This window comes from Balaenoptera physalus (genome assembly GCF_965194825.1).
Source record: "Balaenoptera physalus genome assembly, chromosome: 2".
Taxonomy (NCBI): Eukaryota; Metazoa; Chordata; class Mammalia; order Artiodactyla; family Balaenopteridae; genus Balaenoptera; species Balaenoptera physalus.
In genome coordinates this window covers 107,684,760-107,701,370 of record NC_138883.1, presented here as the reverse complement: position 1 = coordinate 107,701,370, position 16,611 = coordinate 107,684,760, and the positions used below count along the sequence as shown (strand labels likewise).

The 16,611-nt window shown below is 43.1% G+C and overlaps 1 protein-coding gene across 8 annotated transcripts in view; it reads right to left on the bottom strand.

Annotated features, from left to right (window-relative positions):
* Positions 1-16,611, bottom strand: part of TLN2 (talin 2) — a 447,219-nt gene that overhangs the window by 105,283 nt on the left and 325,325 nt on the right. For 5 of the 8 annotated variants that reach the window (XM_082444639.1, XM_082444638.1, XM_082444643.1 and 2 more), the window contains 5 exons: positions 14,828-14,956; positions 12,510-12,648; positions 2,461-2,669; positions 1,448-1,567; positions 222-419 (listed from right to left, as the gene is read on the bottom strand). In XM_082444639.1, the coding sequence (XP_082300765.1) occupies positions 222-419; positions 1,448-1,567; positions 2,461-2,669; positions 12,510-12,648; positions 14,828-14,956 (795 nt within the window). Of the gene's footprint in view, positions 1-221; positions 420-1,447; positions 1,568-2,460; positions 2,670-7,459; positions 7,483-12,509; positions 12,649-14,827; positions 14,957-16,611 lie in introns of those variants that run through there. The other 3 variants (XM_082444642.1, XM_082444644.1, XM_082444645.1) reach the window with 2 other exon arrangements.

The following is a 16,611-nucleotide window of genomic DNA, read 5'->3' as shown; positions in this document are numbered from 1 at the left end:
TTATCCGTCATCTCCAGGAAGAACTTGACACATAAGCTAATAGCATCTTTGGGAATGCCATTCCTGTGAGCTCATGGAGCTCTCTGACCAGCAAAGACAGTGTAAAGGTGTGGGCTGCTCACAGCTTCCCTGCTCCTATTTGCCACTTGGCCTCAGGGGCCGACGGTCCACCAGAGTCGAGAGGGGCAAGGGTCAACTCCACTCAGCCACACCAGCCTCACCTGAGCCTGGCCCGCCATCTCAATGCCGGCATCGAGGAATTCATCGAAATCATCACTGAACTTCCCGGAGGCTGCGGCCAGCTCTCCGCTCTGGCCCCGAGTGGCATGGACCACCTCCCCTGCAGACTGGTTCAGATCGGCCGCTGCTTGGTTCAGTTCACTCTGGGCTTCCTGGAAAGGCTTCGTGCTCGGAGGTAACTATGGGAAGAGAAGGCACGTTGCAGGAGAAGTTCTACTTTGCGTAGGAGAAACAAAGGTAGTATGTTGCAGAGGGAAGAAGACAGACTCTCCTGGGATGCAGTTGTGAGTCATCTAGACTAAAAGGCTCTGTGTGGTCTGAACCCTTGTTAAGGTTGACCTTCAAAATATATACATTCCCTTGAACACCTATTCAGCGCTAGACATAGTGGACCTAAAAATGGTAAGGACAGCTTTCCTCAGGCTTCTGGTCTCCTAAGTGGCAGAGCCAGGATTCACACCTGGGCAGTCTGACTCGGGATCCACTCTCTGAGCCAGCACTCTATCTTGGGTTTCTCAGATGGAAACTCTCAAAGGTTTAGCTTTCTGGAACTAAAAGGCAGATGCTATGAAACTTTAAATCCTAGTTTTCTAAACTAATAGCCATCAATTTTATTCATCAGTTGTTCTTTGCTAACAATATATTGAATAGCTTTTCCACAGAAGTGCCACTAGCAGAACTGTAACTGTTTGTGAAAAGTTCCAGAGAGTTAAGCTAGATATTAGTCACACCACACCCATTGCTTGCATACCTGGTATATGCCAGGCACCAGGCAGAGAAGAACCAAAGATGAACAAGGCCAAGTACCCGCAAAGGGGACTCACAAAACAGGGAAGGGAACAGGCCCCCAAGTGAAATTCCACAGACTGCTCACACTTGTATCCCTTTATCGCCTGATTGCCACTGCCTGAGATGTCCTGATAAGAAGTTAGATGATCATATACCCCCTCCCCCCATTCCTGTCTTACTGGGATGACCCGAGAGCAAACAGCAACATGGGCTCAAAGAAAAAGTCAACTTTAGAAGCTCTACCTGGGAACTCGGCTGATCAGAAAGCAAAACAAGGAAAAGGCAAATCCGCAGGAAAAACAGGACTCCTAAGGGAAAGGCTAGCTGCTCAGAGGTCCCCTAGAGGGGAGGAGACTCCACCCACACCTAAGGTGAGACCAGTCCCCCAGGTGCCCCTTCCCGAGCCAACACCTCTCACCGAGTCCACCAGCAGCTTCTTGCTCGACTCCCCGATGCTCTTCAAGGCCACGTCCACATCCTTCTGCCCAGGGAGGCAATTCACGCAGTTATTCAAGGAGTGAGAGACGGCTTTGGCCACCTGAATACACAGAGGGAGAAAAGTCCCATCAGAAAGCAGGTTTCGGGGCAAACATTCTTGCACATGTGTTGGGAGTGAGCAGTGACAGTATGCAGAGCTAGAAGAGATGGGGAACTGATCTGCCAGCATGGACGTGACACTGTTTACTGATAAATCTCCTCATCTAGGCCTCTCACTGGGGTTAACATCCTATCTTAGCACAGGGTCTGACACAGTGATACAGCACACCCTACCTGCTCCCAAGGCCAGGCCAAGTCCTGACTGTGGCTCAAATACAAATCCCGAACATTCTGTCAGGTTCTGAAACAAAGATATCCGACACCAAGAGGAAGAGAAATAGCTCCCTTCTAGAGAGCCCTGCAGAGGTCCTGAGGTGGAAGGAGGCCCTGAGCCCTTTGGATCACAGTTAGCCTGCCCTGGGATGGACTTATGCTCAGCGACCCTCTGGTGCCATCATCCCACACCTCGCCCTGCCCAAGGGCAGGCGGAATGTTCTGAGCACTTCCAGACCAACTTGGAGTTGCCCACACGCTGCCTTTTAAGGATGTGTGAGGCTCCCTGTCTACGCTCTCTGGTAGGAATCATCTGAAGAGGAACTAGAGAGAGTTTAAAGCACTGAGTAGCTAAACCAAGCAAATCTACCTCACCTCCCAGGCTAGGAAGAGGGATATACGTAAGCACACACAGGCCCAAAACAGACATGCTGTGTCCAGGTCCTTCACGTTCTAACAGCAGGTCTCAACAAAGCCCCCCATACTTTCTGTTGATGGAATTAAGCACGTCTCACGTTATGGGGGCTACCAGGCAAGGCTTCCAAAACTGCTCACACCGGGCAACAGCCTGTCCATGCGTCCACCTCAGTGATGACCTTGACTGCCAGTTCTGGGCCTTACCTGGGCTAGTCTCTGCTGACTCTCCGCATCTCCAGGTGCGATCAGGGCCTGCTTGGCTTCTTGGATGAGCATGGCCGAGCCCTCCATCACGTCCCGGGCGGAATCTAGCATGGCACGCACAGCCGCGGGGTCACTCGTAGATGCAGCCACTCCCCGGGCGGCCTGGGCCAGCGTTTTCAGAGCTTGGGCCGTCTCTCGAGCAGCAACCCCTGGGGATAAAAAAAAAAAAAAAAAAAAAAAAAAAAGAGCCCGCCAGACTTTCTATTAGATTCCATCCAAAAGTTACACTTTTACTTGGGGGTAAGCCTCTAAACTAGAGCCTTCTAGGAAGGAGAGAATCCTTGGACAGTGCCTGGCACAGGTGGGCTCCAAATTGCTTTTTATAAAATTTGAATTGATGTCCTTCTCAAAGAAGTAGCTCAAGCCATTGGCTCTGGGCTGCTCCAAGAGGGCCGTTACAACAAATGCCACGCTAAAAACCATTTCCCTCTGGTTCCTGTCACTCCCACTACTCCGTCCCTAGACCTAAAATACCAAGTGCATAGTATCAAACTCACAGATGAACCATTCAAATGCACTTTTCTTTCCAGTCATTTTTATTGGGGCATAACTTACATGCAACAAAGTGAACGAGTCTCCCTGGGCAGCTCACTGAATCTGTACCAATGTGTACACCCACGTATCTTGCCATCCATGTGGAGACGGAACATTTCCATCACCTGTGCCCTTTCCCAGTCAATGTCCTCTCACACTGGAAGTAATCCCTATTCTAGCTTTTATCACCTTAGACTAGTTTTACCTGTTCTTAAACTACGGGTTGATGGAACCACACTGTATGTATACTTTTGTGTCTGGTTTCTTTCTCTGACCATAATGCTGTGAGATTCACCCATGCTGTTATGCATAGCAGTACACTGCTTTTTTCTTGCTGCGTCGTATTCCATTATAGGAACACAGCAACATCTACTTATCCATTCTTCTGTTGCTGGACATTTGGGGATTGTTTCCTGTGCGGACTCTTATGAATAAAGCTACCGGAAAAGTTCTCATCCCTGTGTTTAGGTAGACATATTCTCTTGGATTTAAATCTAGGACCTGAATTGCTGGGTCATAGAGTAAGCATATATTTAGCTTTGGAGGACACTACCACACTTCTTCAGAATGGTTTTGCCATTATACACTCCGCCAGCACTATATGAGAGTTACAGTTGCTCTACGTCCTGGCCCAAACTTACTAGTGTTAGATTTTTTATTTTATCCAGTTCTGGTGGGTGTACTGCATGCAGGAATCTTAGTTCCCCGACCAGGGATTAAAACCATGCTCCCTGTAGTGGAAGCGTGGAGTCTTAACCGCTGGACCGCCACTCACTGAGGTTTAATTCTTATATCCCCAGTGAGCAACGATGTTGAGCACTTTTTCATACACTCAGTGGCTGTTTGGACATCCTCTTTTGCGAAGTGCCTGCTCATCTTTAAATTCACTTCTAAAGATGATGGGATTCGGTGATAAACTATGAATATAAACTAGTCCTTAAAAACTACAGCGCCACCTCCCATAGAAAGAAGAGGCGCCTTCCTACATGGTACCTAGTGCTTGGCGCACCCAAGAAAAGGAAGGAGACTGGAAATGCCAAGGCACGTAACAAAAGGCTCCTAGAACCAGGGGAACCGCAGAATAGCCAGCCTCAAAACTCATCTCATCGAACCATTTCAGATGAGAACCAGCGCTGAGAAGCATCTTGTCCATGGACACACCTTTAGATCTGAGGTTTCTTAGTTTCTTAACTTCGGGGTCAGACTCTGCACAGTGTTCTCTGGGATAGAGAACTACAAGGGATTCTTGCTAGAACATACAACATCCGCATGAAAAATTCACAGATGACTTGCTCTCTCACTACACTTTGAGGCGACTATATCTAAAGCCTTCGGCTGGATGGTCTCTAGGCACCCCTGAGCGTGGTCTTTACCGCCGCTGCTTCAGCTGAGTGGGCACAGACGCAGCAGGTGGTCCTCTCTTTACTAGGGATGAGGCACCGAAATACAAGAAAGAACACAAAAGGCCCTGGGGATCTATAAAACAACTTCCCAGCGTTGCAGACTGGCTCATCTGTAAATATTTAGGAAGTCACATAACTGGGACATAACTCTACAATCTAATCAAGGCAAATTACAAAGCTGCCAATTTACCACTTATCACATGGCACTTCCGAGCGCAGCAAGTGGAATGAACACATTTTAAACAAAGTGTTTTATATGGCAGAGGAGAAAGCATAAAGATAAGTAAAGCCAAGGTGAAGGAGAGAAAAAAGCCAAAGAGAAGAGTCACTGCATTTTTTTTTTTTTTTTTTTGGAGACATCAAGGAGGGTTTTATTGTTTGTTTTTTACTGGAGTATAATTGCTTTACAATGTTGTGTTAGTTTCTGCTGTACCACAAAGTGAATCATCTATATCCCCTCCCTCTTGGACCTTCCCCCACCCCCTGTATCACACCCATCTAGGTCATCACACAGCACTGAGCTGAGCTCCCTGTGCTATACAGCAGGTTCCCAGGAGCTATCTATTTTATACATGGTAGTGTGTTTATGTCAAACCTAATCTCCCGATTCATATTATGCTGAAGCTTCTGGCACAGGGTGGAAGGACATCCTTGCTCAGAAGGGCACCCACCAGGTGTGGTTAAGACCTCATCCAGCTCTGCTGCTGACCAGCTGTGTGGACTAAACTGCTGCCGCCTTTTCCCTCTGGGTCTCAGTTTCCTACAGGTTATAAGAGAGGCTGAGATCACAGCTGTGACCACTGAAAATTCTAGGCTGTGATTTCTAGACCTCTCCTCTTGCCTTTCTCTTTACCACGTGGACTCTTGAATCTATTTCTATTTGAGTTGTATTATTTTGGAAGAATAAAACATTTATCATATGCAATTAGAAAAGTCATGTTCATGAAAAAATTATTTACTGAAAAGCCTTTTATAGACTCAGACAATTTTTCCAAAAGGCAGAAACCAGAAGAGCGGAATTCCAAAAGCCGAGGTATATCCACCCCACGTGTTTTCTGCTGAAGACTCACTATGAAATCTCAAGGCACATCAAGAATCCTCTTTGGAGGGATTAGGTTTCCCGGAAAGTGGAAGCCACACCAACAAAAGGATGAAACAAGGCCACCAGATGCCAGGGAGCCCAATGAACATCCAAGGCTGTACGTGGCTGAATTCACAGCAATATTCTCAATGGTAATGATGAGAATCATCAGTCATATCTCCGAGCAATCACCACCCTCCCCCCCAAAATTGTTCCTGTAGTCAAGGGTGCAACACACCCCAGAACTGCCAGCGGGAAACACTGAAGCAGACTCCCTGCTTCAATAACCACAATCCTTGGAAGACACAGAGGACGTTCACAGTATTGCTGCCGTCTAGATCTCAAATTACATTCAGCAACAGTCTTAAGGAGACACATTAGTCACATGAAATACAGGGGAATTCTTTGTAATAGTAATTACTCCTGATCAGAATTCACGAGATTGTGTGTAGACAGCATTAGACCACGTATCAAGCGCACAAGGTAAAAAGCAAGTATGCAAGAGTTTTTAATCTGTACCAAAGGATCTGGAAAGGGTTCTGTCTATGTAACTGTACTCAGCCGAGAAGAAATGCGTTTTGAACACTGTACTGGTCAAATAAAACCACATCTGCATTAGAAGCTAGTCCAGTGGCAGCTCATGTGTTAACTTCTGAGTATCCCAAGCATCTTAGGTGTGGACGAGGGAACTGACACCCAGGGAGAAGCTGTCCACACTCGTGCTCTCTCCCTGCTTCCCATCCATTCTTCAACTTTCCTGTAATTGCCTTCAACAGGGAGAGCAGTGACCTTGTTTTTCCTTAAGCCAGTGGATGCTTCTTAAGTCCCTCTCTGCAGTGTCTTTCCAGGCAGCAATTATCTCTGTGAGTCGAGAGACATCCCTCTCTCCTGGTTTCCATGGTCTCTCCAAGGCTGCATGTTCTCGTTTCTTTCAAGGATTTCTAACGCTCAGCCTTCTCCTGAAATACTTGGGTTCCACAGGGTTATATCTGATAAAATTGTTCTCACTCTACCACTCTCCCTTAGGCAAACTTAGCTACCCCCATGGTTTCAATCATTATCATTTTATTAAACATTTAGAAATATTTATCTCCAGCCCAGACTTCTCTACTGAGTTCCAGAGGTAAATATCCAGCTGCCTAATGGGCACCTCTCCGTGGATATCCTGCAGGGATTTCAAATTGAATCCATTTAAAGTTGAACCTGGGACTTCCCTGGTGGTCCAGTGGGTTAACAATCCGCCTTCCAATGCAGGGGATGTGGGTTCGATCCCTGGTCAGGGAACTAAGACCCGGCATGCTGTGGGGCAACTAAGCCCATGAGTTGCAACTACTGAGCCCACGTGCCACAACTCAGAGAAGCCCATGTGCCGCAACGAAAAGCACGTGTGCCGCAACAAAGACCCAGGGCAGCCAAAAAAAAAAAATAATAATAATAATAAAGTTGAACCTGGCATCCCTAAACTCCAGCCCTCAACATGCCTGCCAGTGACCCTGTGTCTCCATCACATTGATTCATACAACTCTTCGTTCAGCTATCAGACTAAACTTAGAGCTGTCTGTGTTGCTTTCCTTATTCCCATTCTTACCAACTTCTAATCCATCACCAACAACCGTGAGGTCTCTTTTTCTTTAATCCATCCTTCATCTCCACTATAGGCCACTAACAACTCTTACCTGGATGAATGCAACAGCCTTCTCACTGGTCTCCCTGCCTCCAACTTTGTTTCCCTCCAATTTATCAGCGCATGAAAAGAAGGGCAAAGTGCATTAAGGGCGATCGAGACTGTGTCCATAGATGCAAATTCTTCAGTATTTTCACAAGCTCTGAGCTTCAATTTCAATTTATTTAAATTGGCTTATGAGGCCTTTTAAGATCTGACCCCAGCCGACCTTCCCAGCCTTATCTTCTTACTCCCTACCTCCTTGACTTTTACTTGGATCCTTCTCACTTCATTTCATCAGCCTTCTTCTCCTGCCTTTGGGACTTCACATATGCTGTTCCCAAGTCCACCACCACCTAGTTGGCGCCTGCCAAAATGAAATGGGGCTACTTCTAGGTTGTTTTTCAGATATCAACTAGACAGTCTGTCATCCTGGATGTTATCAGTATTGGATGACGTAACTTGTAAAGCAGTCTTTCCTTCATTAAAAATCCATTTCATCATCTACACAAAATCTGGCAAGATTTCAGGAATGTGTAGAAATTCTTGAAACTACATCTCTCATATGCCCTAAGCTTTTAAGAATTTACATATACTTTTCTTTCTCCTTGAATGCTAAGTGAGTCGTAATAATCCTTAAAACCCGGATCAGGTGTCAGTTCTGCTTTGGAACGTTCCCTCACCCTCTCATGAGGACAGAATTGTACATTCTTACTGTTGTAGGTACTATATTACACTATGCCGTGATAACTCTTTTTGTGTTCCTATTGTGCTCTTATTTTCAAAGTAATAAATATACACAGTTTTTGAAGAACCAAAGAGGATTTTCCTTATAGTGATGGAAAGAATAACTTACAGCAGATGAACCCTCCCCCCTCAGAGAAACAACTAGAAACTCTGGAAAAATATAGACAAAACATCTGTTTGAAGGCACTGGAGAGATACCAAGGAACCAAGGTAAAGAAAGCCAAGACCTTGGAAGAGAAAGAAAGTACAGAGAAGTGAGTACAACACTGCTTTCCCCCTCAAGGCATTTTCTAATTTGTAAACTGTTGCCCAGAAACTGAGAGGCTGAGCAAAACTTTCTGAAATCGCATGGGGATGGGAAGATAAAAGAAGCATAGTTCTGAGCTCAACAATCAGAATGGCCCTCATAAGCATCACAGATGTTTAGACAGGAGGCACAAAGAGCTACACCCTACAAGGTAAACTGGAAATGGACTTTGCAATATCCAATCAGTTCGGTTCCGCTCGTATTACGGTGATCTTCTCCATTTTTAACCACCTGCTAAAATAAAAGATTAATCCTCTGTACGGAAGAAAACACAATCTAGAGCCTCAAATTATTTCTACAATGTAAATACCAATGATTAGCATTAAATTTAAAAAAAATCAGAAACATCAGGAGATAAGGTCAATAGTTGAAAACCAAGAAGAGAAAAAAAAACCCAGAAAACGAAACAGATAACAAGACGCCCGTAAGTGATCCCGACATTGGAGTTATTGAACCTGGACTTTAAGTAAATGTAAAAACTATGTTGAAGAAATTAGATGACGAGATAGAGAATTTCAGCAGAGAAATGGAAAGTACAAGAAAGCCATCAAAAGGTTATTATAAAACTGAAAAATATGACATTTAAAATTAAAAACTCAATAGAAGAGTTTGAAGGTAGGAGGAATAGTGAGCTGCAGATAAGTCCAAAAAAAACCCACACAGAATAAAGCATGGAGAAGAAAAATTATGGCCAATATAGAAAAGAGCATAGGAGACACACAAAACAGTGAAAATATCTAACATAGGGGGTAACTGGAGTGTACAAAGAGGAGAGAAAAAAATGGGACAGAAGCAACATTTGAAGATATAGCGGTTGAGAGTTTTCCAAAACTGATCTAAGACAGCAAATCCCATCTTTAAGAAGTACTAAAACCCAAAGTGGGATAAATAGGCAAAATGACACAAAACAAAACTCCTCTAGGCACAGTGCTTGAAAACCAAAGACTGAGAAAATTCAAAAAACAAGTAGTAGAGGGGAAAACTAAAACCACATTACCTGTGGAAGAGTAAAGTGACAGCTGACTTCACAACAGAAATAAAGGAAGCCAGAAGACAACGGAATAACATCTTCAAATGCTGACAACGGAATAACATCTTCAAATGCTGGAAGAAAATAACTGCCAACCTAAAATTTTACAATACGTAAAATTATCTACCAAAAATAAAGGCTAAACAAAGGCATTTTTAAACAAACGACAACTGAAAGAATTGGTCACTGCAGACTCACACTAAAGGAATTAATGCAGGGAGTTCTTTAGGCAGACAGGAAATAATCCCAGGTGGAAACACATTGTGATGCAGAAAGGAATGAACAGCAATGGAAAGGTCAATATGGAGGAGCATTTAATCAATACTGACTATGAAACAACTTTGAGGCGGTATTGAGGAGGTTAAATATATGTAGAATTAAAGCACTCAACAACAATGAATGAGTTGGAAGAAAGGTAAATGAAGTTTAAGTGTCCCAAGATTCTTGCACTGTCCAGGAAGAGGTAAACATACTAACTTATATTATACTTTAAAAAAATTGTTCAAGAATAGGCAGTGAATGTACAACTAATAAACTAATCAAGGGAAGAGAAATAGATTTTAAAAAGCACATATAAATCTGAAAGAAGGCAAGAAAGGAGAGAAAAAGGAACCTAGGATAGGTAGGACATACAGAAAAGAAATAGTAAGATGACAAATTCAAACCTCAATATATCAGTAATTACATTATATATAAACAGACCAAATACTCCAATTGAAAGGAAAATACTGTCACACCAACAAACAACTCCTCCCCCTCTGAAAGGACAACTACATGATACGCATAGGTATGCATGCATACACATGCATTAAATATAAGCATAGAGAAAAACTGAAAGTAAAAGGATGGGACAAGATTTATGATGCACACTATAATGAAAACAAAAACTTCTATGCAAAAAACTATAAAACAGTATTGAGAGAAAGGAAATCTAAATAAATGTAGAGATATACCACATTCACAGATTAGAAGACTCAGTAATGTAAAGATTTCAGTTATCCCCAGATTCAGGTAACGCCGATCAAAAAACAAACAAAAAAACAAGCGAAAGGGTTTTTTTTGGGGGGAGGGTACAAATGGGCAGGCTGATTCTAAAATAGATGTGGAAATACAAAGGGTCAAGGAAAGTCAGCACTAACTTGAGGAAGAATAACAAAGTCAGAGGACTCACGTTATCAGATATTAACACTTAGTATAAAACTGCAATGATTAGGAAAGTATGGTACTAAGGTAAGACCAGGCAATTAAAGCAATGAAAAAGAAGCAAAAGTTCAGAAACTGACACATTTATGCCCTTAATTTATAATGAAATGGCCCTCAAGACCGTTGGGGAAAGGAGGGTCGCTTCAGAAAGCGGTGCTGGGTCAAATGGACGGATGCGCTGGTGCAAAAACAACTACGCTAGGACCCTGTTTGTCCACATATAAAACTCAATTCCAGGTGGATCGTAGTTCTAAATACGGAAGTAAAACAACAAAGCCTTTAGACTATAACAGAGGAGAATATCTTCATGACTTGGAGAAGCAAAATCTTTAAATTGGGCACAAAAACACTAACCATAAAGGAGAAGTGTAAATTGGACTATATAAAATTTAAGTTTTGTTTATCAAGAAACACCTCTAAAACAGTGAAAAGGTAAGCCACAAGATACAAGACATACATACATATGTGACAACTAACTCCTGCAAATAAATAAGGAAAAGGCAGAAAACTCATATTTTAAAAAAATGGGCAAAAGACATGAAGAGATGCTTCACAAAAGAAGGTATCCAAATGCCTGATAAACTGAAAATATCCTCAACTGCACTGTTCCTCAGGGACATGCAAACTAAAACCATAATGTGATTCTACTACACACTCAACAGAGAGGCTAATATTGACAAAGCAGATGTGGTGACCAGGATGTAGAACAAGTGGAACTTTCAGATACTGCAGGAAGGACTGTAGCTGAGTGGCCGCACAGCCTAAGACCCAGCAATTCCCCTGGGATGCCAAAAATGCTCATTACTTGATCTTGGTGGGGGTTTTTCAGGTGCATTCAATTTGGGATAACTCATGAAGATATACATTTAGGACTTATGCTCTCCTCTGGATGTATATTATTCTTTAATAGTAATGTATATTTCAAAAAAAAAAAAAAAATTCAAGCCGTACTACTATATAACAAAAGCAACAATCCATCTCCTCTTCACCTGATTCCTACTTATAGAGTCACTCAGTTCTTTAAGATTTCTTCTGATGGATGGATGGATGGATTTATTTAATTATTTATTTATGGCTGTGTTGGGTCTTCATTGCTGCAGGTGGGCTTTTCTCTAGTTGTGGTGAGCTACTCTTCGTTGTGGTGTGTGGGCTTCTCATTGCGGTGGCTTCTCTTTGTCACAGAGCACAGGCTCTAGGCACGCGGGCTTCAGTAGTTGCAGCTCGTGGGCTCAGCAGTTGTGGTTCACAGGCTCTAGAGCACAGGCTCAGTAGTTGTGGCGCATGGGCTTAGTTGTTCCGTGGCACGTGGGATCTTCCCAGACCAGGGCTCGAACCTGTGTCCCCTGCACTGGCAGGTGGATTCTTAACCACTGCGCCACCAGGGAAGTCCTGATGTAGTTCTCATTTTCAAGTAATGGGCTAATACTGAAACTTCTTGATGTCTCCATTTTAGATAGAAACAGACTTCCTACTATGATGACATTCTTTTTTTTTTTTTGTATCACCAGGTATTTTTCCTTATACATTCTGTTCCTTATACAGTACTCCTGGTTCAGGGGTACCTGGTGCCTCCAGGGCTCAAACCCTCCCAGAGTTTTGCAGCACCAATCAGCTTGTTTCTTGTTGGCTTCCCTATCCCTGGACACCTTTAGGTTTTTATTTATTGGGGTCTCTCAGTTACCACTCATCTGTCTCCTTCCACCTTCGACAACTTCATTGAGATCTTATTTGTTTTCTTCTCTCTCATTTTCTTTGATTTTTCTTTCTTTCTCTCCTTTAGTGGGATTTCAAGAGACATACACAGTTGCAGAGGTCTATAATAACCATCTGCTTATAGTCTAATAGGGGTGACTCAAATAGTTTGGGGGAATCATATTTGATTAGTCTTTGTATGCTTAGCATCAAGCCCAGTAACAAGCATGTTGAAAGTGCTTGAAAAATGTGTGTTGAACTGCTGAAATAAAAAAGTCAGGTTCATTGTCAAATCAACAAACTCCCCGCACCAGCCCAGTGGTCTGTACCTGGCCTCAGGGCATCACGAAGGGTGTGAGTCTCACCTGTGTAGTGCTCATTGCCTTGAGCAGCACAGGTCAGGAGCTGAGCCATGGAGGAGCCCACTGCTTTAGATGTACTTCCCAGGTCCTGAGCACATTTTTCCAGCTGTAAGAATATTCAAGGAGGAAGACAGCTTAGAAGAGGCAAATCACCCACTAAAGTCTTAGCCCCCAAATAATGCAGATCAAACTTTGGGCCTCAACTCTTTCCCACCTAATACACCAATGGCACTAAGAAGAAGTAGGGTGATAGAGGGGAAAGAACCCAGGCTTCAGGATAAACAAATGAGTTCACACCCTGCCCTCTGCTTCCTTCCCACACTTGCTAGCTGTGAGAGATTGGGTTAAGTCACTGAACTCTCCAAGTCTCTGTGTCCTGAGATCACAGTATCTAGCTCAGAAGGTTTTCAGAGAGTTAATGTAGGTACTCAACAAATGGTAGCTATTAGTATTATGCTTTCAGAAGCTAATTCAGAAAGTCTGCAACAAATCCTTAGTGAGAATTAATTATGCCTTGGCAGGAAGTGGGCAGACATCCAGCTGTTCCACCTTCCTGGCACGTGGGACCATTAACATTGTTCAATTTGATCATTATACTTTGCGGAGTTCTAACCAGAAGGAAATGCAATAGGAACAGAGGTTTGGGATGGTAAATGAGATTATGAAAACGGGCAAAGAGCTTGCTTCCCATGACGAGCACGTCATCTTGCTTTGTCAATGGAATAAATAATTCAGAGAATAAAGTCAATAAAGGCCTAGGGTAAGGGTAATTATTCAATTACTAGATGAGGACAACATTTTGGAAGAGAACTTTCAGGTGCACTGCGAGAGTTCAGAAAAGCCTCAGGAAATGCATGCAGTTTTAACCCCACAACATGTTTTCTAAGAGAGGCATTTCCTTCAAGTAAAAAACAGAGCCTGGTCCACTGTAGCCAACAGTATAACACAGTACACACATTTGTTTAGGGCAAACGATTTCTTTAAAAATTACATGATGTTTCTTGCATTCTAACTGACCGGTGGTTTTATGTGAAGGCAGAATATGTGTCATGGGCTCCTGGAGCACAGAAGTCTGCAAAGGGATACCTGGACCACTTTGCAAAGCTGCTGGCCCAGAAGCCAATACTGACTTTCTCTTTAGCCGGGGCACCTTAGTCAAGTGACTTCCTGAGTTTCCTGGTTTTTACAATTAGAGGTAGCTTGATTTCACAAATATTTTCCGAGTGCTTCCTATATACCAGGCATTGTTCAATGGTAAATTAGATGCTCTGGTAGTCCTTTTATACCCTAAAAGTTTTTAGTTTTTATCCAAAGAGCAGCAGTAGTTAAGAGTAAAAGTTCTCAGTGTGAAAGATCAAGGCATGGGTTTTGGAGTCCTATAGATCTGGGTTCAACCCGTGGTTCTGATGCTGACTGCCAGGTAACATTGAGGAGAACAGGGCACCTCTTTTTTTTCAGCTGTAAAATGGGGTGAACAACACTTGTTCATTAGGTTACTATCAGGCTAAACTAGGCTGACTGTGTGTGTACACACTGCGTAACAGGTGCTTAATAAATGAAGCTATTTTATTAGTAACGTTCGGGAGTGAGGGAAAGGAGGTACATACAAATGAGGACGACTGGTAAAATTTTAGCCAAGAAAACCCTGGCACAGGCATCAGGAGGTATCATAACGTGATCAAATTAGATTTCTGGAGCCAACATTCCACTTGCTGTTGTGGCTTTACTAGAGTAAAGTGCTTTGCCATTGCCCACCCCAGTGCCTTGCACTATGGAAATTTTTTTTTTTTTTTTTAAAACATGACTGTTGAAAATATACTCTGTGTTTAACTTTATAACTTAATTGCCACCCATTTCATAAATAAAATACTTTAGACATAGAGGAGACTGGGACTTGCCTACAGCTAGTGGATGACACAACCTGGACCAAGAAGCCAGAACTCCTAGATCTAAACATAGCTCCTCCAGCTGCACTGGGCATTCTTTTCAGAAAAAGGCTGCAGGATTAGAGCACTGGCCTCAAAACGTCAGCAGGTCTTGTTTATGGAAAAGAGGGATGAATAGGAACTGATGCCTGGTCATGCCCAGCCACACCCCAGGCAGGTACACACAGGGCCATCTCTATCATCACACTGTTCTAGAGAAATGTGGCTATTCTAGGGCTTTGCATTAAAAACACCTGAAACTGAGACACACTGACCACCTCTCCCCCCCAACTCTAAAAATGTCTTGACATCCTAACAGAGGTAGAGCCCCAGACCCCAGCTGTCACCAGCATCTCCTACCGTCTCCCCTGGGAGTGGCTTCAGCTGACTCTCCACGGCAGCCATCTTGGCATCCTGCAGTTCACTCTTCAGGGTCTGCACGGTGCTCAGTGCTGAATCAATTTCCATGGGACCACAGGCTTCATGGGCCTGTCAACAGAGTTGAGAATATGTGCACAACAGTCTGCTCGGGAAAAGCATCCCTAGTACCTTGCAACATATGAAATGCCTTTCTCGATATAACCAACAACTCTCCAAATCTAGCAATAGGAAGCAAGGGTAACAAGCATTTCCTGAGAGCACAAAATCATGCTCAATCAGGACCTCAGTCCTAAGTTCCCTAAATAGTCAATTATGTGTGTCTCATAACTGGATATACTTGAATTTTCCTTGAAGCTGTTTATATCTGAAATGCACTACCTCTCAAACTAAGAGGATCTTTACTCACTGTGTCTGGGTTCTAGACATGGGGCACCTAGCACAGTATGTGTGCACACAAAAACTTGGGAAGCATGGGGTGGATGAAGGAACGAACAAACAAATGAACCCAGGACTCTACAGACAAGTCTATGTCAACCTTACCGAATCTCTTTACAAATTTCTAGATTGTAAACCATTATCGTTCCATGCTGAAGGCTATGAAAGATTTTTCTCCTTAATAAAAACTTTAAAAAAAACTGCTTCATTCTTGTGATCATCTAGAACAGCGGTCTCCAAATGCTTTGATCACACACCCCCAACACGCATGTTAATAAATTATACACGTAAGTGTTAGTAAATTATATACATACAAGTATATTAAATACTGGTGTATCTTAACTTCTTTCCTTTTTAGATAACAGTAACAACAGCAGCAGTACACACTATTTGATTGATTTCTATGCGTGAGTATTACTAGGTGACAATACTGAGGCAAAGAGAGGTTAATTAACTTGCCCAGGTCACAAAATTAGTCAATGGCAAGGTGAGAATTTGAATGCAGGTGGTCTGATTTTAGAGCCTGTATTCTTAACCCTTACAACTATATACTAAAATCATAAAAAGCTCTCACAGAGTCTTCCTGAACCCAGTGCACAGCGTTGCTTGAGCCCCACTTCGGGGCTCACTGTTCCAAAGCAGTTGTTGGGCGTGGGTGTGTCGTTCAGTCACTGAGGAGACTTGTGAAAATGCAGATGTTTGTGCTCTATGACCAGAGATTCTGACTGGGGTGCTCAGACGTGAGGCCCAGGAACCTGCATTCTAAATGCCCCCATGTGACTCCGGTGCAGATGGTCCCTGGACCTCTCTTTGAGAAAGAGAGCTCAAAATAACTCTTTTGTTAGATATAACCTAAAACTCTAGATATTTTTCTTTGGTGATGTAGTGCACTGTTTATATTACAAATTCAAATCAGCTTCTAACCTTCTTCCCTTGCTCATATATGAGGCTGCCTGTTTCTATAAAGGGATTGTTACAATGAGGAAAAATGAATTCATGCTAGAACTCCATGCTAATACCACATCAAACAGTACAGTAATGAGGCCCTTTGGTAATTAACACATCTCAGAGACAAAAATGCATTAATCCCCAGTTCTGTTCTATTGAGGAACTTGTTAAGGTGAATGCTCCCACTTAAGAGGTGGAAACCTTTCAGGGCAAAGATAACATAGATGATCCTCCAAAACAGATTTGCTGCCTAAATAATGTTATTAAGCTCACAAGATAACACCTGGAAGATATGATCACTTACTATGCCCACAGTTTACCTGGCACCAAGAAACTGATGACTGGTGTCCCCTAAGACTGTAAGAAATAGAGCATTGCTT